The following is a 21,858-nucleotide window of genomic DNA, read 5'->3' as shown; positions in this document are numbered from 1 at the left end:
TCCAGTGTCCATGAAATCAATAATTAGGCTATATTGATAATTGATAAACATTTTCTTATATTTTATTAGGCATACAACATTATGCTCTAGTCAAGTAGAATACATGATCATGCTATGACTAAATACTGATTGAAAAAGGTATTGATCCTGTCTTCCTGTTATGTATTTGACCAGCAGGCTCAGTTAAAAGATGCGGTGCTCTATGCATTATAATAATGCCAGTCTACAGTCCATTCAACAGACTTTATATATATACAACATATATATATATATATATATATATATATATATATATATATATATATATATATATATATATATATATATATATATATATATATATATATATATATATATATACATGGTCTGTGAATGTTACTGTTTGTTCCATTTCAGATCCATAGTTGTCTTTTTCTATGGCCTATTAATTAGTATTATTATTATTATTATTATTATATATATATATATATATATATTTTTTTTTTTTTAACATCTGTTTATTGAATTTTCTTCTGGTAATAGTAATATAAAACTTATAGCAAATCTGCAAATGTAGAACCCAACCCCACCCTGGAAAACTTTAAATAATAATAACAATAAAATAATTTTTTACAAAGATTTTACAAATTTAGAAAAGCTGTCATAACATTAAAAGCTGAATGCCATAAATTTACAGTTTTCAAATTAGATCCATTTACAGTATATGAGAAGTTGAGAGTTGAAATAATGTCCAACAAATACACAGTCCAGGTTTGTCTGTCCATTGTGTGAGGAGGATTCCAACGCTTGACTAGCAATTATTTTGCTGCCGTGAGAGCAGCTAACATTAAACATCTTTATTGGACAAGGTGAGGTCCCAATAGTCATTCATGAAAAAATGTCGTGGAGTCAAACATATCTCAGTACTCAACAAATATGATATGAGTCCAAAAAGGTGTGAGAGAGGGGCACTCCCAAAAAAAAATGCAAAAACGTGCCTAAAGATTCTTGCAAACAAAGATTACACTTAGGAGAAGACGACAGGTTCATATTAAAATGTTTCATTGGAGTCAAGTAAACCCTATGCAGCAATTTCCAATAAATCATTTGGGGATTAGGGTTTTTTAGAAGACAATTTAAACATACCCCATACCTGATCAGAAAATAAAACATGCTCATCTTCATTAAGATCCTTGGCCCAAACAGTTGTAATAGATAATGTTTTGTATGAATGCTCAAGAAGAAAGAGATAATTAACTGAAGCAGAGGAGAGTATGGTCTATTAAATTTGAGTGCATAGCCTATCTGAGTTAATGAAATACAGACTGACCTTTGCCCTTTGTAATAATGGTGATTCAACAAGTGTTGTCATTCCATACAATAATGATAGGCTATAATTTCATTAGCTGTGCATGATTTCCTTCTCGTTTTGCAGAAATGAGAATTGTAGACCTATGTTGGTTTAAAACACCAAGTTCCAAACGGATTCATGTAAATACAGTCCACAGAGTTTGTTTGTTTATCAAACATCTTCAAGCAGGCGTTATCATTGTTAAACACAAACACAATAAATCCAAGCATCATACAAGACCCTTGTGTGTGTAACATACTTGATAAAGCTCTTCTGATTCTGATTCTGAAAAGGAAGTGAAGCGACGTGAGTTCCACTTCCGCTGCTGTAGGTGTCGCTGGAGCTCATTTTCTGTTTCAACCCAGAACAGAACGAAGAAAAACACGAGCTTGTCAACAAGAGAGAACGTTATCTGTCAAAGCAGCAGAAATGTCAACAGTTCGCCCTCATCTAAACTATAAAAAATTTTACTGTTCATAATCAATGTGAACCTTTCACGGTGGTAAGTTTTGTGGAAACTGAAAAGCTCAGGTGGTTTATCGCGTAGAGTTCGCTAACTAGGAAACATGCACGTCTCTTACAGCAAATTGTAAACGACTGTTCTTTTGTTATTGGATTTTGATATTTATTCAAAGTGCTTAGGCCACAGATAAATCAGTTGGACGCGTACTGTCCTGCATTAGCTTCTTTAACACGATGAGACCTTTGTAATGTTGTAAAATGGGAGAAGATGCTCTCTTATGTTGTGAATTTGAGGCGTGGTTAAGCTTGTTAATATTATCTTTTTGGTGTGTTCACTATTTAGTTTACTTAACTATTCAGATGTTTGGATGCTATTGATATTTAAAGTGTCAACGCGTTGTGTTAGAAAGATCAATGACTAGCTGTATTTTTGACTGTACACCACGTGATTACGTTAAGCAATAAAAGAATAAAGCTTCATAATAACTTTTATATTATGATCAGAAACTATAACTTTTATAATCTTGTACTTGGAAATAGACTTTTGAAATTGGCTTTTTTAGATTTCATCATCAGTGGAAGCACAGATCCATGACCATGGCCACCCATCCTGCACAACTGCCCTTGAGGGAGTTCTGCCCTCTCTACTACCTTCTCAATGCCATCCCTGCTAAAGTCCAGAAAGGTTTCCGTTCGGTCCTGGTCTACTTGACTGCACTGGATAGCAACAGTGATTATATAGCCATTGGCAGCAGCATCGGCATGCTGTACCTGTACTGCAGGAGAGTAAGCCAAATGAACAAATACAATTTAGAGGTAAGTCTGCTTAGTGATTCCTCACTCTTCCGCAGCACTCACTGTTGATCTCATCTGGTTAGGTAGTGTTTTATACAATATATCTTTTATAATCTGTTTTAATAGGGCAAATGTGAGGCCATAACTGCAGTGAAATTGTTGAGCTGTTTCGATGATCTTGTGGCTGTCGGGACGGCATCGGGCCGGGTTGCTTTCTTTCAGCTTGTGTCACCATTGCCTGGTAGAAATAAACAGGTACAAATTCGTCTCTGATTACAGCTTTCAAGTTGCAAGAGTTTCATTAAATAAGTGATTAGTTATAATTAAACTCAATATACACTATATTGACTATATAATACAATATTTTTACTTTCCATCTGTGTAATTAGAAGATAAACGATCAAGCATTTATTTTATTTAGCTTTTAACATTATTTAAGGTTTGTGTATGTCCAAAGTAGCCAGTTTCTTGTGTCCCTACAAGAAAATTGATAATCTGATTAATCTGATTATTGATTAATAAATCTTATTAGTCAATGGACCATGTGTCTCATTTTTGTTGTCCTATTACAGCTGAGAAGGTTTGATGTTGTTGGCTTACACAAAAGCACAATTACTGCATTAGCATGGAGTGCTAATGGCATGAAGCTCTTCTCTGGTGATGATAAAGGGAGGGTGGTCTATTCTGCTGTGGACTTGGATCAAGTAAGACTTTTATAAGCAGTCAGTTGAGTGTATTTCAGATATTTGCAGTTAGATTGACAGTATAGTTCTGTCTGTCTGAAATCTGATTTTGTTTTACTGTCTAATGACTGAATATGTGTGTGTGTTTCTGTTTGTGCGCACATTGGTCTTTTAGGGAGTGTGTAATCCAGTGATCCTCTTTGAAGAGCCTTCAGCAATAGTTCAGTTGGAATATAGTCAGAAAGTACTTCTGGTTTCTTCCCATCAGCGCTCGACGCTCTTCTACACCCAAGAGCAGTCGCATCATCAGCTGGGCACTAAACCACGTAAAAGGTACAAAAAGTCTCCGGTTACTATCGTAACCTCGGTTCCCTGAGAGGCGGGAACGAGGCATTACGTCAGCTAAGACGTATATGGGAACTCCTCCCTTCTCCACTTTTGCTGAAATCTTATTGGCTAACGCCAGCTGGGGGCAGCTGGCCAATTGACGCGGAGCATGCAAATACTGACAGGTTCGCGGGCGGTATAAATTGCATGGGCGTGAAAATTACGTCAGAATCATGACTGAACGCTAGCACAGCTGATCAAACAGCGACCATGGCGGCTAACGTAATGTCTCGTTCCCGCCTCTCAGGGAACAGAGGTTACGATAGTAACCGGAGACATTCCCTCTCGAGGCGGGAACTCAACATAACGTCAGCTAAGACGTATATGGGAACTGTATAAAATCCCGCCGTGAGAGCAGTGAAGATAAGCCCTGAACAGAGTTAATCACCCCCACACATAAGCAGGACAGTTCTAGCCAATGGCCGTGTCGCTAAGAGTGCTTGCATCTGATAGGCGGAACTAGACCAATGAGACATCAGCTCCGACCCTAACGAAATTTGCATATCTTCATGCAATAAATGTGAAGCCCGCACTAAACAGGGCAGACACAACACAAAAGCACTCAAGCTTGAGAGTAAACACAGAGTCGACAGCTTAGCGGTGACAACTGCATAAACCATTTAAACCATAACACAGAGTTAGCAGCCATGGTAACTACTGTATAGCTGGTTATAACAGAATGAATAAAACTTAACTCACCGAAAGTACATGTGACGCTACAGAGGGTACATCCAGCTTGTAAAAAATGGCGATTGTGTTCTGGGAAGACCAGCCAGCAGCAAAACATAAATACTGGACCGACATACCTCTAGACCAGGCCCATCAGGAAGCATTTATATTGTCCTCGCAGAATGAGCTCTGATGTTGAGGGGATAATCCTTCCCCTGGCATTCGATAGCGTCCACGATCCAGTGAGAAAGTCTCTGTTTAGAAACAGCACGTCCCTTATTACATCCACCAAGCACACAAACAGCTGGTCTGACTGACGAAAGGTGGCCGAGCGATTCATATACATCCGTAAAACCCTAACAGGGTCTCGGCGCTCTGAGTATCAGCGTCACGCGAGGCTGACGGCTCAACAGATAAGGCGGGCAGGGAAACAAAACGGTGTATTGAGTGACTTCGGAACGAAACCCGGTCTCGGCCGGAGAGTGACGTTACAGTCGCCAGGTCCGAAACCGATGCAATATCGTTCACCAAACGCAAAGCAGACTTCAGGGAAGCTCCTTAACCGCAATCGAAGCTAAGGGCTCGAAGGGTAGTAAGAGATAGAGCCCTCAAAACTAGAGCTAAATCCCACGGCGGCACAGAGGGCGGCCATAAAGTACACAATCTCCTTGCTCCCCTGGGAAAACTGATTACCAGAGCGTGCTTACCGATTGCTTGCCTGTCAACCGGGGAACGAAAAGCGGCACTAGCGGTCACATACACCTTCAGCGTGGATGGTTTCAAACTCCCGCTATCCATACTGTGCTGTAGAAAGCGCAAAACATCCGACACGGAACAGGTCCCCGGGTCAACATAAATGTCCTTGCACCATTTGTGAAAACTCCCCACTTCTGTGCGTAGCAGCGAATGTTTGATGGTGCTCGCGTCTCTGTAAGTGTGTTTAGCACTCGTGAGTGCAGAGCGTCCCGCTTATTATGGTCCACGCAGCGGCCACACATGAAGGTTACACAGCTCGGGGCTGGGGTGCCATATTGTGCCGTTCACCTGAGACAGCAGGTCCTGCCTGAGGGGGATTCGCCATGGGGGAGCCATCACTAACTCTCTCAGGTCCGCAAACTAGGGCTGATTCGGCCAGTTCGGGGCCACGAGTATAACTGACGCTCTCTCCTCCCTGATTTTGCCCAACACAGGCAGAATCTTCACCGGAGGGAACGTGTAAGCCTGGCTTCCGGCCAACGCGATGTCAGAGCATCTCCCGGCAGGGGGGAGTGAGATAGCGAGAAAAACGTCTTACAGTGTGTGTTCTCGCTCGTGGCAAACAAATCCACTTCCTCCCTCCCAAATCATTAGATCTGATCCTGGGTGAAGCCTCCATCTCCTTGAGGAATCCCATTCCTCGAAAGCATGCTCACTCCACGGTTCAAAGTACCGGGGATGTGCGACGCTCTTATGGAGATTAAGTGTCGGTCCGCCCACAACAGGAGACTCGCTGCCTGTTTGAATAGAGCTCTGGATGTACGAAACCACAGACGTGTTGTCGGTTTGAATCAGTACAAGTTGCCGCTCCAATTTCGACCGAACGGATTGCAGGGCTAAGGACACCGCTTCCAATTCCAAACGGTTTATGTGCCACCTTCTCTGTGACTCCAACCACAGGCCTGAGGCAGGTACGCCCAGACGCACTGCTCCCCAGCCTGAAGTAGACACGTTCGTAGAGAAAAGAGCTCCTGGGCTGAACATATCCGGGCTGTTCCACGGTCTCAGAGTGCTGACGCAACTGTGAATGACCGTATGTGTTTGTGGACCGAAGACCACGTCCTCGGCTGAACTCGAGTTACAGCCAAAACAGTAGCGGCCGCAATGTAGCAGACCCAGATGGCGCACTGAAGAAGCCGCAGCCATTCAGTCCCAGAAGCCTCTGAAATTCCCTCAGTGTAAACGACCTGCCCGGTCTGAAACAGCGCAGAGTCGATGAAATGCTCTAGAGAGAGATGGGCTCGCATCGCCATCGAGTCCAAACATATTCCCAGATATGTTACAGTCTGACTCGTAAAAACACGCTCTTCTGCTTATTCACACGCAGTCCCAGCGTATCCAAACGGCGAAGCATTGTTTTCACGTGACTGATAGCACATCTCTTGAGTGGGCTAAAATCAGCCAATCATCCAAATAATTCAACATGCGAATTCCACTCGATCGGAGGGGAAATTTCGCTCTATCGCTCCCTATCGAGCAGACTGAGAACTTCCTGTCGCAGAACAGGACGGTTCTGGGGATAAGTCAGTGACGGGACCACGCCATTGAAGCGGGGAGGTCTGCGTTTGAATTAGAGAGAATATCCATCGTGAATATTCCCAGTATCCACGGTGAAACGCCCGGGATAGCCTTCCTACCGTCCATGAAATGACACCGCGGATGCGTTACCTCTACAGCCACGGATGGCTTATTATGACCAGGGCCCCGCCCCCGCGAGGCTGGAAGCACTGGGGGGAGGGCGGGTCGCGACGCGTAATGGTGTGACACTCTTGCGCCATCGAGAGGCCATTATAATCATGGGTTTGCGCGGGGTCCTCAACCGACCCTGACGTTTCCTCCCAGGTTCTTACCACTCCTGGTTTCGGCCGAAACGAGCGTCCAGTTCAGAGCGGGGTGTCACGGTGGGCTATTTTAGCTGGTCTTAGAGCCTGACGAGGTGCATAAGAGCGGAACCTCGCAGATGAAGACTGGAGTGAGCGACGGGGTATAACGTGGCTCATCGCCTTGGCGCGCTTTCTGCGTCTCTGAGAAAAGCTCCATGACGTCACCAAAGAGGCCGGAGGGAGCAACTAGAACGTTTAGGAGCGTCCTACGGTCCGCGTCTTCCAGGACAGCTAGGGTAAGCCATAGGTGCCTGTAAGGACGACCATGAGCCCCATGAAACGGCTGAGCAGAGCGCTTAGTAACCATCAGCACGAGATCAGTTGCCGCGCGCAGATCCTTGATGACGTCAGCGCTACTGTGCCGCCGTCTGCCTGAAACACCTTGAGTACTGCCCTGGCATGAAGAGCAGAAGCTGCCTTCCCTCAGAAGATAGGCTTTGTCCGTCTAAGGGCCGTGAACCGCACGGGTTGGAAGGCAGGCTGTGGTCAGAACCAAATGCAGAGGGAGACGGGCACAGGTGCACAGTCTCCTCGACGGGGGGAGGGTTTCCGCCCAATCCACGTGCGTGAACATGGCCTGCGTAGCAGAGTGGGTGCGCGCCGATTGGGGTGCAGCCCATGACTTCACCACGAGCTCTTGCATGCCTCAATGCCGTCTGGTAGCAGCTCGACTGGAGGAGCCACGAGTCCAATTACCTTTCACAGGCTCGTCAGGTGCGTTGCAAGCGAGACCCAGCTCCGTGACGGCCTTTCCAAAGACCCTGACGAGCTCCTCCTGGAGGTCTGCAGGGCCCTCTTGGTCGGGGCGATCCCTCTTTACTGAGAGGTCCAAACCTTTTCCGACGTCGAAAGCGACATGGAGTCGTTTTCCTCGCCAGCTCCGAAGAGGACGAAGTTCGCGGGGCGGAAGCTATCGCCCACCACGCCGACGTCAAACTCGTCTTCGGGCGAGGGAGGGCCCACCAGCGGCTCGCTGGCGGCAGTGGGCCTCATTCCCGCTGTTTTCCGAGCCACTCTGGCTCTGAGGGCGCGCACTGGCAGCTCGGCACAGTGGGCGCACGTGTGGTCCATGTGAGAATCCCAGGCAGGTCACCCAGAACTGGTGAAGGTCCGAATCTAGCATTAGCAGCCATCGGATGCGGAGAGGAAAAACAGGGTGAGTAGTCCTCTATTGCAACTTCCACGATGACTTAGATAAGACTCCTAGCGTGAAGAAAGAGATTCTGACGTAATTTTCGCGCCCATGCAATTTATACTGCCCGCGAACCTGTCAGTATTTGCATGCTTCGCATCAATTGGCCAGCTGCCCCTCAGCTGGCATTAGCCAATAAGATTTCAGCAAAAGTGGAGAAGGGAGGAGTTCCCATATACGTCTTAGCTGACGTAATGTTGAGTTCCCGTCTCGAGAGGGAACCCTCAGTCCATCTTCACCCGAAAGTATGTCTATTATTGTCAGGATTGCTGCACTGAGTGTTTGCTGAATTCTTGATATCTGGCTTTCTTTTTACAGCAATGGCAAGTTTGGTGCCTGCTTCCAGCCAGCTCTGTGCAAGCAGAGCGATCTGGTGGTTTATGCAGCCAGGCCAGGGTTGCGTCTGTGGAGGACGGATGTGCGGGGACGTGTCGGGGAGACCCATGTCCTAAAGCCACTTTTTAATCAGGATATACCTCAGTTTGAGCTGTTCCCTCGTTCAGGCCCCATTGCTGGCTACAGACCTTCAGAAAGACAGTTGGGAATGGTCAGCTGCTTCTTGAAGGAGGGCTGGGTCCTCAGCTGGAACGAATATAGTGTTTATGTTGTGGACTCTACCAATCAAGTAAGAATGCACGCCTTGAATCTTAATTATATACAATAAAAATGTTTCCAATGCAAACTTAATTTGTTTTGTTTTTCTCACTTATTTCATTTGCTCATTAAGGTCATCATTGGAGGATTGGAAAGCAGTGGAGATATTGTGTCTGTGTCATGCACTGAGAATGAAATCTTCATTCTGAAAGGAGATCGGGACATTTTGCGGATCTCAAATTGCCCTGAGGGATTGGTTTCCAACTGTGAGTTGCAGTACTGATGTTGTTTTAGTCATGCACTTTGCTCCATCAGCAGTACTCAGATATTAAGGGATGGGAAAAGCATCTTTTGCCCTTGGCAGTTTAAAAATGGGAGTGTTTTTACTTTACTGCTTTTACATTTAGGGTCAATTGGTATGGAATTACTGCATTTATTTGATTAAAAATAAAACAAAATAATGTTATTTTTAAAATATTACATATTTTATTTACTTCACATTTGTATTTTAAACTGTAATTTAGAAATTATTCTAATATGCTGATGCATAAGAAACATTTCTTATTATTATCTGAATACACTGCATTTATCTGAAATAGGAACCTCCTGTAACATAATAAATGTCTTTATTGTCACTTTTGATCAATTTAAAAGGCTAGTTCACCCAAAAATTAATATTCTGTCATCATTTACTCACTCTGAAGTTGTTCCAAACCTGTATGAATTTCTTTCTTCTGATGAACACTGAAGAAGGTATATTCAAGATTGGTGAACACTAAACAGTTGCTGGTCCCCATTGACTTAAGTAGAATGTGAGGAAAAAAAAAAAAAGTTTTTTTTTTTTTTTTTTTTTTTAAATATACATTTAGCTAGAAATGCATTATTAAGTATTTATTGCTTGAGTGTCCACATTCCTTTTAGGGCCATTGTATCTCACATACATATCTTTCTTATGTTTTTTTTCTCTCTCTCTCAGTATTAGACCACTCCTACCGTTTTACATCTCCTCTTTCCACACCCACGATTTTGCTGCCTCCTAATGGTTCCGTTGAAATGGCTCAGCCAATCAGGACCATGCCCATTATTACAGAGCAGGAGACTCAAGCCAGTCCTAACTCAGATGAAGTGCATGATGGGGTTGAGGAGTCCGAGGAGGTTCATGAGGAGCAGAATTCTGAGGAATTCAGTCATGTGGTAGAGGCTCTGGAGGTGGAAGAGAACTTAGAGCGGCAGATGGCCAGTTTGGGTACAGTGGAGTCCCGCAGCCGCAGCAGCTCCATCACTTCATGGGAGAGCACGCAGGGCATGTTTTCCACCACAGAGGCCTCAGAGCTCTCCTCCAGCCGATACAGCACCATCACCCAAGAAGACTTCCAGCAGGAGCTGGTGGTCAAGGCTATAAAGCTGAAGAAGAAAGGCAAGAGAAGACGGCATGGTAAGCGGATCAGTATCACATGATATGGTGTGTAAATTTGATTATATTCCATTCACTGATGTTCCATACATACTTGCAGATAGTGGGAATCGTGTCAACGAGCGCAACAGCTGGTCAGAGAGCGCTTTCAGCCAGGAAGGTGCAAGCAGTGACGTTCTAAACACACCCATGAGCGAGCCTCCTTCAGACCACACCAGCCTCCTTTGCAGCAGCCTCGACCTGCACAGTGCCGGCTCACCGGACCAGGACGGTTCTGTCTGTGGGGAATCCCACAATTCTGATGCCTTTCCCATTCTGAGCCCACCCGAACCCTTACAGAGCGAAGAGCCTCGTCAGGATCCACTTAAGCAAACAGCAGAGACCCTTCTGCCTTGCCCTACTTCACTGTCACTACAAGACATGGTGTGTCAGGTGTACAGTGAAAACGTGTTTGCAGAAAACGAGCAAATTGCAGCTACGCCTGACGTGGACATGCTGCTGGAATGTACCTTCTCATACATGCAGGCAGCTGAGGAGCAAGACATCATGAAGGAATATGTGAAGGAGAACAAAGACACCCTAAAGGATTCGGAGGAACATTTTAATCAGAGTTTACATGGAGACTTTCATTTGGATTTATCTTATGATCCCATAAGGCCGCTGGGTTACTCCCCGGAACCCGAGCCAACGCCATCTAGTGACGAGGAGGACATCTACGCACATGGAGTGCCATCCAGTGCTAGTCTTGGGGACGGACTGAACGCCTTGAGCTTGCAGAGCTCGTCTGCTGAGCAGAACGAGGACGAAGAGATGCAGCTCCTCAAAGCTGACCAGGTTAGAGAGCTAACCAACTAATAGATAAGAGAGCTGTAGTAGATCAGGAGAAAGATACTTGTGTAATTTATATAGTTGTGTAAAATACACTACCTTTCAGAAATGTATTTGATGAAAATACAGTAAAAACAATAATATTGTGAAATATTTTTGCAATTTAAATGTTTTTTTTTCTAAAATATAGAAAAAAAGACATTTATTATTCCTATAATGGCAAAGCTAATTTGTGACCCTGGACCACAACACCAGTCATAAGGATACATCATCTGAAAGCTAAATAAATACGCTTTCCACTGATGTATGGTTTGTTAGGATAGGACAGTATTTGCCCGTGATACAATTATTTGAAAATCTGAAATCTGAGGGTGCAAAAAATTAAAATAATTAAAAAATCGCCTTTACAGTTGTCCATATTAAGTCTTTAACAATGCATATTACTCATCAAAAATTACGTTTTGATTAGTTTGCGGTAGGAAATTTAAAAAATATCTTCATGGAACATGGTCTTTACTTATTATCCAAATGATTTTTGGCATAAAAGAAAAATCGATAATTTTGACCAATGAAATGTATTGTTGGCTATTGCTACAAATATACCTGTGCTACCTAAGACGGGTTTTGTGCTCCAGGGTCACATTTCAGCAGCCATTACTCCAGTCTTCAGAGTAACATGATCCATCAGAAATCATTCTAAGATGCAGATCTTCTTTTTAAGAAACATTTCGTGTTATTATCAATGTTGAAAACAGTTATGCTAATATTTATTTATTTTATTCTTTACCCTGACAGTTTTTTGATAAATGGAAGTTCAAAACAATAGCAATGAATTGAAATAGCAATCTTTTGTAACGTTATAAATGTCTTAACTGTCATATACTGTAAAAATATGAACAGCAGTATAACTTTCTTAAAAGTCTTTGTGAGAATCAGCATATGAAATTATATTTATGTCATGTGTTCTCTGTTTTAATCTCGTTTTTTTTTCTTTTCTTTGTTTGAAGTTGGCTGAAAGCTGGATGGGCTACAGTGGGCCTGGTTGTGGCATCCTCAGTCTAGTAGTGACGGACAGGTATGTCTGGTGTTTGGACTTTAAAGGAGGTCTTTTCTGTAGTGCTCTTCCTAACGGTAGCTTGAGCTGGCAGAAGTTTGAGGAAAATGTCCATCAGGTGGCCCTGTCCCCAACAGGTAAGGGGTATAGATTTGTTTTGTTATAAAATAAGTATAACGGTGTAAACAAATATTAGTTTTTGGTGTTCTAAACTAAGCGTTGTCCTGTGCTGATGTGTTTTCTTAGGCTCATTGCTGTGGAAGGTGGAGCAGAAGACCATGACTGCTTACGCTTGTGGGAAAGTCACCATCAAGGGGAAAAGACACTGGTACAAAGCCCTGGACGACACAGCGTTTGTAGCACTTGGTGATGACACAGCCTGGATTATTCGCACTAATGGAGACTTGTACATACAGACAGGTGTGGGAGAACAACACACACCATACTGATCTCACATTACAATTATTCTACTTAATAACCCTGAAAAGCTTAAATTGAGCACAGATCTGTATCGACTTTTAATACATAAAATTTTATACCTATATAACTCGCACATAGTTGATGTCACTTAACAGAATTGCACAAGTTATTATTTTCAAACGAGTTTCCCGAACACTGTTTGGAAAAGCGGATAGTCCTGTCCCAAACTCACAACATTAATTGAAACGTTTAATATGCTCAAATGAACAGAGCAGTGTATTGATAGCTGCACAGAGCCTGAGTGTTTACAATTAACTAACAAAATTAACTTCAAATTAACCAACAAATGGCTCATTGCTTATTTAGCAGGGATAGAAGAAAGTAGTTTAACTTCAAAGACCACAGAGAGAGATGGTATTTCACTGTTGGACCACTAGAGAGTGCTGTATGTACTAAAAATAACTCACTGTATTTAAAGGGTTAGTTCAACCAGATAGCAAAATTATGTCATTAATAACTTACCCTCATGTTGTTTCAAACCCGTAAGACCTCTGTTTATCTTTGGAAAACAGTTTAAGATATTTTAGATTTAGTCCGAGAGCTCTCAGTCCCTCCATTGAAACTGTGTGTATGGTATACTGTCCATGTCATAGAAAGGTAAGAAAAACATCATCAAAGTAGTCCATGTGACATCAGACGGTCAGTTAGAATTTTTTGAAGCATCGAAAATACATTTTGGTCCAAAAATAGCAAAAACGACAACTTTATTCAGCATTGTCTTCTCTTCCGTGTCCTTTGTGTGAGAGAGTTCAAAACAAAGCAGTCTGGATATCCGGTTCGCGAACGAATCATTCAGTTCACCAAATCGAACTGAATCGTTTTAGACGGTTCGCATCTCTAATACGCATTAATCCACAAATGACTTAAACTGTTAACTTTTTTAATGTGGCTGACACTCCCTCTGAGTTAAAACAAACCAATATCCCGGAGTAATGCATGCACTCAAACAGTACACTGACTGAACTGCTGTGAAGAGAGAACTGAAGATGAACACCAAGCCGAGCCAGATAAGAAGAACCGAGGAGCTGATGATACTGCGCATGTGTGATTCGGCATGAAGCAGACTGACACACAGAGCGCCTGAACCAAACTGATTCTTTTGGTGATTGATTCTGAACTGATTCTGTGCTAGTGTTATGAGAGCGGGTAAACCGAAGGCTTCACACAGCTTCAATGGAGGGACTGAGAGCTCTCGGACTAAATCTAAAATATCTTAAACTGTGTTCCAAAGATAAAAGGTCTTTACGGGTTTGGAACAACATGAGGGTAAGTTATTAATTACATAATTTTGCTATCTGGGTGAACTAACCCTTTAAGTTAAAATTCAGGAATTATTTACTCCCCTTTATGTTGTTCCATGTGACTTTAATTGTCCAATGTAACAGAAATGGTATAAATTTATTTATACTGCAGTGTAATGGAAAGGAAAAAAAGCAACCACAGTTTATCCATTTATGTTGCATAAAAGAAAGAAAATACTTAATATGGGTGTGTGACCAAATGATGACACTTTCATTTTCCTCTTAACTGACAAAATAGATCATATCACGTGTGGTATTGTTTTTGCTATTCTAGTTTAACTTTGTGGTTTTCAATCAGAGAGTTATTATAAATGAGGAAAAGAAAAACTGTAATGAAGTGTTTCTTCATTACTATACCTCCCAGGTAACGAAAACAACCTGAGGCTAACTTAAATGGGAACGCTGAAACTCAAAGTGCCCTTGCAGCCGAATTAATTGGGAAGGTCTCACTATTATTTAAATTTTATTTATACCCTAAAACACTATTAAACTGCTAAAAAAACCAGATATATCATGATTAAAACGAAAAGCGATAGCGAACAAAATCGGGAAGATTTTGCAATTCTGGGTGTTTCCTGCTGTCACAAATTATTTTGCTTTAAAGTAATGTAACTTTGGGCTGGGCTCTGCTTTGGTATTATGTAATATTGAAAAGCATAGTCAACTCCTGCTGGCCATTGCCGTTACTGTAGAGCTCTGTTAAAGCTTTTTCATCCCTTTATGACCCCTACCAGTCCACTTGAAGTCATTAGTACTGTGATCATACTACAAAAAATGTTCACTAGTAGCAGTTTGTGGTTTCATTGGGAACCATGAAAATATGCATATATCAGCTGGAATACTTTTGCTCCATGTGTGTCTTCAGGGCTGAGTGTGGACAGGCCATGTGCGCGGTCAGTGAAGGTGGACTGTCCGTGTCCGATGGCGCAGATAGCAGCACGGGGCAGTGTGGTGTGGGCACTGAGCGAGCAGAGGGGCGTGTTTTACAGAGAGGGTCTCAGCAGCTACTGTGCAGAGGGGGAGCACTGGAAGTATGACACCGTCAGGTATGTTTGCCAGCGTGGTTTTCTCATAGCTGATAGCAAATTCACTTTAGTGAATGAATAAAACAATGGTTCCGGACTGGATTTACTAAGATTTTACATCAAGTTGGCACATAATGAAGTGTCAGAGTTTTGTCCACCTTATTTTGCAAATCGGAAGTACTGAATGTGTAACGTAAAAAAAGTGTTTGTTTAAAGTACATGTATAGTATTTATGTAAAGTATACATATGTTTTCAATAGATTAGTTATGTTTAAATATGTTTATATAAATGTCACACAAGTTTGACAATTTGATTTATGCATATTTGATTTATGGCCTGCCAACCCCAACATTGTGCTTTGTTAATTAATGTATTTCAAAGCATGTTGTTGATGTATATTGTGCATGAAATGACCATTTTTATGCTAGCTTTTGCTGTAGAAATAAATGTAAACATTGAGATATGTGATTATGTGTGTCCATAGTGAGAGCCAAGGTCTGGAACCCATCTGTATTGCTTTGGGTGAGAATAACACAGTCTGGGCCTTGGATACCAGTGGAAACTTATGGTTCAGAACAGGGGTCACGGCTAAAAACCCCCAGGGTGAAGATGACCACTGGTGGCAGGTACATATATGTAACATACACATCTTCTACAGTGTGTTTAACACCTTTACTGTCGATGAATCACACATTTTGTGTAAAAATGCTAATTATTCCTAATGCTTCCTAGCAGAAATGGTTCAGATTTTCCAAAACAATGACCATATTTTTTTGTCTATTACTTTTTCATTTAGGTGAGCATCACAGACTATGTGGTGTTTGATCAGGGCAGTCTTTTCCAGACTCTGATCCAGGCTACACAGACTGTCGCCTCAGCCACCAGAGCTCCAGTTGAGCGAGTAGCTGAACGTCTGCGCGTGGCCTTCCTTTCCCACCACTCCCAGTGCCAGCCTAGCCTCATCAGTGTCAGCACCAGTGGCGTGTGGATTGCTTCTGGACGCAATGAATTTCACGTTGCCAAAGGCAGCCTCATTGGTATGATGCACTGAGCATGGGGAATCATGGTGGCTTATCACTGAAATATGCTCTTCTGTTTGAAAATGTCATTATTTTATAGTGATGTTTATCTTAATGCAGGAACATTTTGGAAAAGTATTGTACCCAGAGGAACAGCTTCTGCCACAAAATGGGCCTTTGTGTTCTCCTCTGCTGTTCCAGCTAAAGAGGGTATGTAGAGATCGTGCAGAATGTAGAGATCTGTTGTCATGCAGAAAGCAATTCAATATTATTATTATTATTATACACAATTAAAATCTCACTGATGTCTCTACAGGGAGTTTCCTGTGGTTAGGTCAGAGCAGGAAAGACCTGTTCTGTATTTGGGACCAAGACCTCCAGATGCGGCCCTTCACCATACAGTTTCCCCCAGACGTAGAGATGGTGCAGCTCTCTGCCTGTCGTGACGCTCTGTGGGGTTTGGATCACTTCGGTCGTGTCCACATCCGCACTTTATCAGCAAGTTGTTCCACAGGAATGCACTGGACATTGCTGGACCTCAGCCAGCTTGGTGAGAGAATTTCTTTCCATTGACAATGGATTTATCAGTGGATCACGTGCCGGCTAAATTTAAGCACTTGTAATGTGAGAATGCCAAAAAAACATTTAGATGAAATTAATATAATAATGCATTTGTGGCATTGTGTTCATGAAAATGAAGCACTCCACATTCTCATTACATGTTTTTTTGCTAAATCCATTTTTGTTTGCATTTTCTCACATATGCATTACTTAATAGTCGTCCTTATGATGATGTGTCTGACACATGATTTAAATAATGTGCTCAAATGTCGCTGCTCCTAAAGGTCTCAAGTGCCGTATACACTGGTCATGTGTGACAGAATGACGCATGTTGGGCATACCTTGTTGAGGACCCTCTCCTAGTTCAGATTACCATGTCTCCTGGCTGTCCACATGGTCTGCCGCTGACGTACTTCTGTCATATTCACGCATAACCAGCCCACTCCCACTTCCACAGAAGCGATACTCCTACTAAACACACATATCTTTCACTTTCGTGTCTTAATTTCCATTTCTTGGAATCTTGAGCTTCCAGCAGGTTAAATTGCAAGCCATGGTTTTATGTATCATAACCACCTGTTGCTAGGGGTGCTGTTTATATTTTTAATTCAAGCAGGTGGTTCTTGCATAACACATGTTTTGTAATAAAGCTGGTAAGCTAACTATCAAAGGTCATGAGATGAAGAGATCAGTCCTTTAGTATTGAATTTTGCAGTGATTAGGCTTTAGGAATGCATTAAACACACATTTAATCAGTGAATCTGGTGTCAAGAAGCAAGTTCTCCCAAATGCAATTAATGCAGCTTTCTGCTAAAATGACAATGCAGGCTGATCTAATCTGATTACATAAGACATATTTTAATTACATGGCTTGCACTTCAGTGCTGTGAGTGGAAGGATTTTGTTTATTGAGCACAAGTGTGTGTGTGTGCGTGTGTTTGTGATGTGACAGGATGGAGACACAAATAGGCAAAGCCATGTGATGGAACAGCTGTAGCCCTGTCCATCTCGGGTTGTTTTCGTTTGAGTGGCAATGAGATAGAGTCTTGGGCAAGTCCTGGATCTATGGGCATTTTTAGATCGGGTACAGACGGGCACATGATGTTTCTAGTGTTTTTAGACTCAGGCCTATGGACCAAGTCTCAGAGAGGGTTATTGGAGTTCATCAGGTTTAATGAAGCATCTTGAAATACTGGTTCTTTAGAGTCTAGATGAGTCTCATGTAACTGGTTTTGTTTTACGTGTCCTCAATGAGTTGTTTCGTTTCAGGAAATCTCTTAAAACGCTACAGCAGGAAAACACTAATGGCTTAGAAAAAGGCCATCCAGTGAACTGAAGCGTCAGCTTTGCTTTATCTTGTTCTATTGGTAATGAATCAGCACAGTATGTAAAGAGCTCTTGTGGCCAAAGGCCACGGGTGTGACGACATTTAAGTATCTCTTGTTTTCATTAATGTGTTCATCAAGCCCTCACAACATTTTTTTTTTGCATTGATTTGGTAGATATGTGTGTTTTGTTCTATCTAACCCAGCGAATGAATGTGCAACAACACATCAATAGTAGAAAAAATGCATTTTAAGTTTTCTGTTTTTCAGTTTTGCTTTAGGTGACCGTTATATTTAAACAAATACATTTAAAAAGGATACATTTTATACAAAAAAATATTGAACTAGTTGACATGTAAAAAAAAATCTATTTTTCTAACCATTCTTTTTAGCTGTTATTTGTTTGAAAACCTGCAAAAATGTAAATACTTTTATCTTAATTTTTATCTTAAATGTTCTGTGTATAATTTTTTTATGCACTAACATTCAAAAGTTTGGGGTTGGGAAGATTTTTAAATATGTTCCTTATGATCAACAATGACTGCATTTATTTGATCAAAAATATAGTAAAATCTGTAATATTGTGAAATATTGTTACAATTTAAATTAAGCATTTTCTGTTTTAACATATTGTAAAATGTAATGTGATGGCAAAAGCTGAATTTTCAGCATTATTACTCAGACTTAGTGCTTAAGAAGCATTTCTTCTCATTATTATAAATGTTGAAAATGTTTTTGTAATCAGTTTAATAAATCCTTGCTGAATAAAAGTGTTAATTTCTTTCCATGAATAAATAATCTTACCAAACTTTTGAGCGGTAGTGTAAATATTAAATAGTGTGTTTAGATCATATATATATATATTGAATAATGCCTATGAAAGTGAGGCAGACGATATGAGCTATAAAAGGAGAGAATGTGTGCTAGTGTATCACATGTTATGTTAAGATTTGCTATCTAAGTCCTCAACAAAGCCCTTATGACGTATAAATGTCATTTCAAGGTTTCCCTATCATATCATAGTTTACAGACAAGACTCCCCCCACAGTCCTACTGCACACTAAAGAGTCTGGGAAAATGGCCCTGGATGTCCTTGACGTATACATTAGTGAAATGGTGCTAGATGTGATGTATGGTGTAGTAGAGCTTAACTCGGACACCCTGCACAAAGTCACAGTCCTTTTTGTCAGTCACCCTCAGATGGATTGTGAATATTTCCAGGCACAGTGAGGCATTTAAGAAATTTCCAGAACAAAATAAACCTTTCAAAACTTACGTGTGTCATTTAACTCATGTAGTTGACACACATGAATGACCAATCATATGGTTTATTAATAAAAGGTGTGCTAGTTTCGAAGTATTTTCCCTTAACTTTATCCAGTCATATTTCACTGGAATATCATAGTGACATGGGACATCCTCTCATCTTTTGCTCTCTCTGTTACTCCCTCACAGGACATGTGAAGTTTCTGAGTTTGTCTTGTGGTGGTCAGAATGTTTGGGCATGTGATAGTAATGGAATGGTGTATTTTCGGGTCGGAACTCAACCTTTGAACCCCAGCATGATGCTTCCTGCCTGGATCTGCATCGAACCTCCTGAACAGGTAAACAAGCATGACATGACTGTACTGTCTGCTAAATCCTAACTCTAATGCCGTTTCAGCTCATACACAAGCTTACCTCCAGTTAAATACTCTAATTTTCAAAAGTTTGGGGTCAGAAATTAATACTTTAATACATTAAATTGATCAAAATAGGGCTGCACGATTAATTGAATGTGATTGTCATGCGTATCTTGTCAGTAAAGCCGGTTTTTGGGATTAGTAGAAAATCTCCAACACATGCTTTCAGAGCCGTAGTTCACAGACAAGCTACACAAAATCGTGTTCATAATCGCAGGAGATTTAATTGAGCGCTTATGAAATCAAAGACATTGTTCTGTGATTATGAACACGATTTTGCTTAGCCTGTCAGTGAACTATGGCTCTGTGTAGTAAATGCTGCTCCAGTTTGAAAGCACATGAAAATACCACATTAAATAACGTTTTTATTCTGAACTCACTTCATAACGTCAGTCGAGTGTAATAAATCCTTCTGTGAGATGGTTTGGCTTCTTAGACAGAATAAGGCATGCAAAATATTACATTGTATTCGAAGCAGTGATAAAGGCTATGTCGATTAGCATTGCATTATTATATACTTTATTATAACAAAAATAATAATAAGACGACAAACTCCAATAAACCATATATTGTCGTAGTCGTGTGTTTATTAGTCACGTTAAATTAATGAAAGCGGTTAAAACTTCTGTTTATTCAGCAACCGCTATAAGGATTTCCTGGGTTTCGTCTGCGAGACGTATTTAGAGTTTCAGTGCGAGAGCACCCTCTGGCTTTTGGATGGAGATTTACATCTGATCACAGAACCGTCTTTCACTGAAAAATATGCATGACAATCACAGTTTCTGCCTAATCGAGATTTATCGCCTTTCCGGGTTTAATTTCGATTCATCGAGCAGCCCTAACTGAAAATACATTTTTGTTTAAAAAAAAAAAATCAACGGTGAAAAAAAAGTAAGCATATTAGGTTTTTTCACAAAAATATTAAGCAGCACAACTGCTTTCAACATTGATAATAAAAACAAATATTTCTTGAGCAGCAAATCAGCATATTAGATTGATTTCTGAAGGATCATGTGACACTGAATACTGGAGTAATGGCTATTTTACCATCACAGGAATGATATTTGACAATATATTCAAGTAGAAAACAGTTATTCTAAATTTTAATAATATACCACAGTATTTCTGTTTTTACTGTATTGATGTGCAAGAGAGGGACTTTTGAAAAACATTAAAACATCTTACCGACTCCAAACTTTTGAACCGTTATCAAACTCTTATCATAATTCATTTGAAAATACTAGTTTGATGTCCTCAAATTGTAAAGAAAAAGCATCGGACCGCCTGAATACTGATTGCATACTAAAATTCTTGTTTACAGTAAAAAAAAACAAAAAAAACTTTGAACCGTTCCTACCATGACCAGTGAGGGATAATTTTGCCCTTGGAATACACCATGTGATTATTTCACCAACCTTATGCACTTTTCTTATTCTCATGTTCTCTTTGAGCAGCCTGCTGGCCTTCATCTGGTGAAAATTCAGACGAGTCCTAATGACCGCATGCTGTGGGCACTGGACAACAGAGGCAATGTGCATGTGCGTGTCGGCCTTTCTGAGGAGATGCCTGTGGGAACTGCCTGGGAGCACATTCCTGGTATACCTTCATGACATAATCTCATCTGCTGTTTTTATTATTCTTGTATTCCGACTTTATTATTATTTAACTCATTTTCATAGATGTTTAATTAGAGCAGGAACTCGTTGGTCGTTGGTTCAAGCTTGTGTTTTTTTGTTTTTGTTTTCAAAATTGTAGGACTACAGGCAAGTCAACTGGTTCTAAGTATGAGGACTGCTTGGGTTCGCCTTTATAATGGTGAAGTGGCTCGTCGATACGGCATTACAGAGAAGAACCCAGCTGGAGACTACTGGAAGAAGATCCCAGGACTGGTCAGCTGGCTCGCAGGTGTGTATTTAAAACCGGTTCCTTAGTAAATGAACATCTGCACATGTAAATGTTAAAAACTGACCATGGAGTTGTCTTTTGCAGTGACCCTGATGGATGAACTGTGGGCAGTTGCTCCTACTGGTGCCCTCAACCAGCGCCTTACCAAGACCCTTCAAAACTATAGGAGCCAAAACCATGGTCATGCGGGATCTCTGAGTGGAGAGGAGCTGGAGGACGAGTGGGAGGTGATTTAGATGCCACTAATTATGTCAAATCATCCCAGAATCACTGTTTGTGAAATTTCTTTCTAGGCACTTTACTCATTTCTTCTTAAAGGAGTAGTTCACCTGAAAAAATGAACATTTTGTCATCATTTACTCATGTCATGTTGTACGTATGTTACACTATTTTTAGTTTTTTTTTTTAAATACCTTGTGAACTGAAATTGTTTACCCATTTTGTTTTATCTAGCCCATTATTTATTACGTTTTAATATCCACATACACGGTTAGATCGGTTATTTTTGAACT

At 41.2% G+C, this 21,858-nt stretch overlaps 1 protein-coding gene across 2 annotated transcripts; it reads left to right on the top strand.

Moving 5' to 3' along the window:
* The first annotated feature begins 1,653 nt into the window (after positions 1-1,653).
* On the top strand, positions 1,654-21,735 carry tecpr2 (tectonin beta-propeller repeat containing 2). 2 transcript variants are annotated; one of them, XM_059520489.1, is made up of 20 exons: positions 1,654-1,832; positions 2,369-2,608; positions 2,714-2,842; positions 3,160-3,291; positions 3,446-3,603; positions 8,476-8,782; positions 8,885-9,017; positions 9,728-10,186; positions 10,266-10,999; positions 12,001-12,184; positions 12,294-12,467; positions 14,694-14,874; positions 15,339-15,480; positions 15,651-15,891; positions 15,994-16,083; positions 16,190-16,423; positions 19,215-19,363; positions 20,896-21,037; positions 21,197-21,346; positions 21,431-21,735. In XM_059520489.1, exons 2-20 carry the CDS (start codon positions 2,384-2,386, stop codon positions 21,580-21,582), a joined length of 4,116 nt encoding a protein of 1,371 aa, XP_059376472.1. In that variant the 5' UTR covers positions 1,654-1,832; positions 2,369-2,383; the 3' UTR covers positions 21,583-21,735. The 2 variants fall into 2 exon arrangements, with proteins under 2 accessions (XP_059376472.1, XP_059376471.1); XM_059520488.1 differs by having other exon boundaries at positions 2,356-2,608.
* The last annotated feature ends 123 nt before the right edge of the window (positions 21,736-21,858 follow it).

The sequence above is a fragment of the Carassius carassius genome, chromosome 32 (assembly GCF_963082965.1).
Source record: "Carassius carassius chromosome 32, fCarCar2.1, whole genome shotgun sequence".
Classification (NCBI taxonomy): domain Eukaryota; kingdom Metazoa; phylum Chordata; class Actinopteri; order Cypriniformes; family Cyprinidae; genus Carassius; species Carassius carassius.
Note: the sequence above shows the minus strand (reverse complement) of the source record. Positions and strands in the feature narration are given on the sequence as shown.

Excerpts from the sequence above, each read along its gene's own strand:
- tecpr2 (XM_059520489.1), top strand. The coding sequence starts at position 2,384 with ATGACCATGGCCACCCATCCTGCACAACTGCCCTTGAGGGAGTTCTGC. Across the intron at positions 3,604-8,475 it reads GGCACTAAACCACGTAAAAG|CAATGGCAAGTTTGGTGCCT; the intron begins GTACAAAAAGTC and ends TTCTTTTTACAG. Across the intron at positions 12,185-12,293 it reads GGTGGCCCTGTCCCCAACAG|GCTCATTGCTGTGGAAGGTG; the intron begins GTAAGGGGTATA and ends GTGTTTTCTTAG.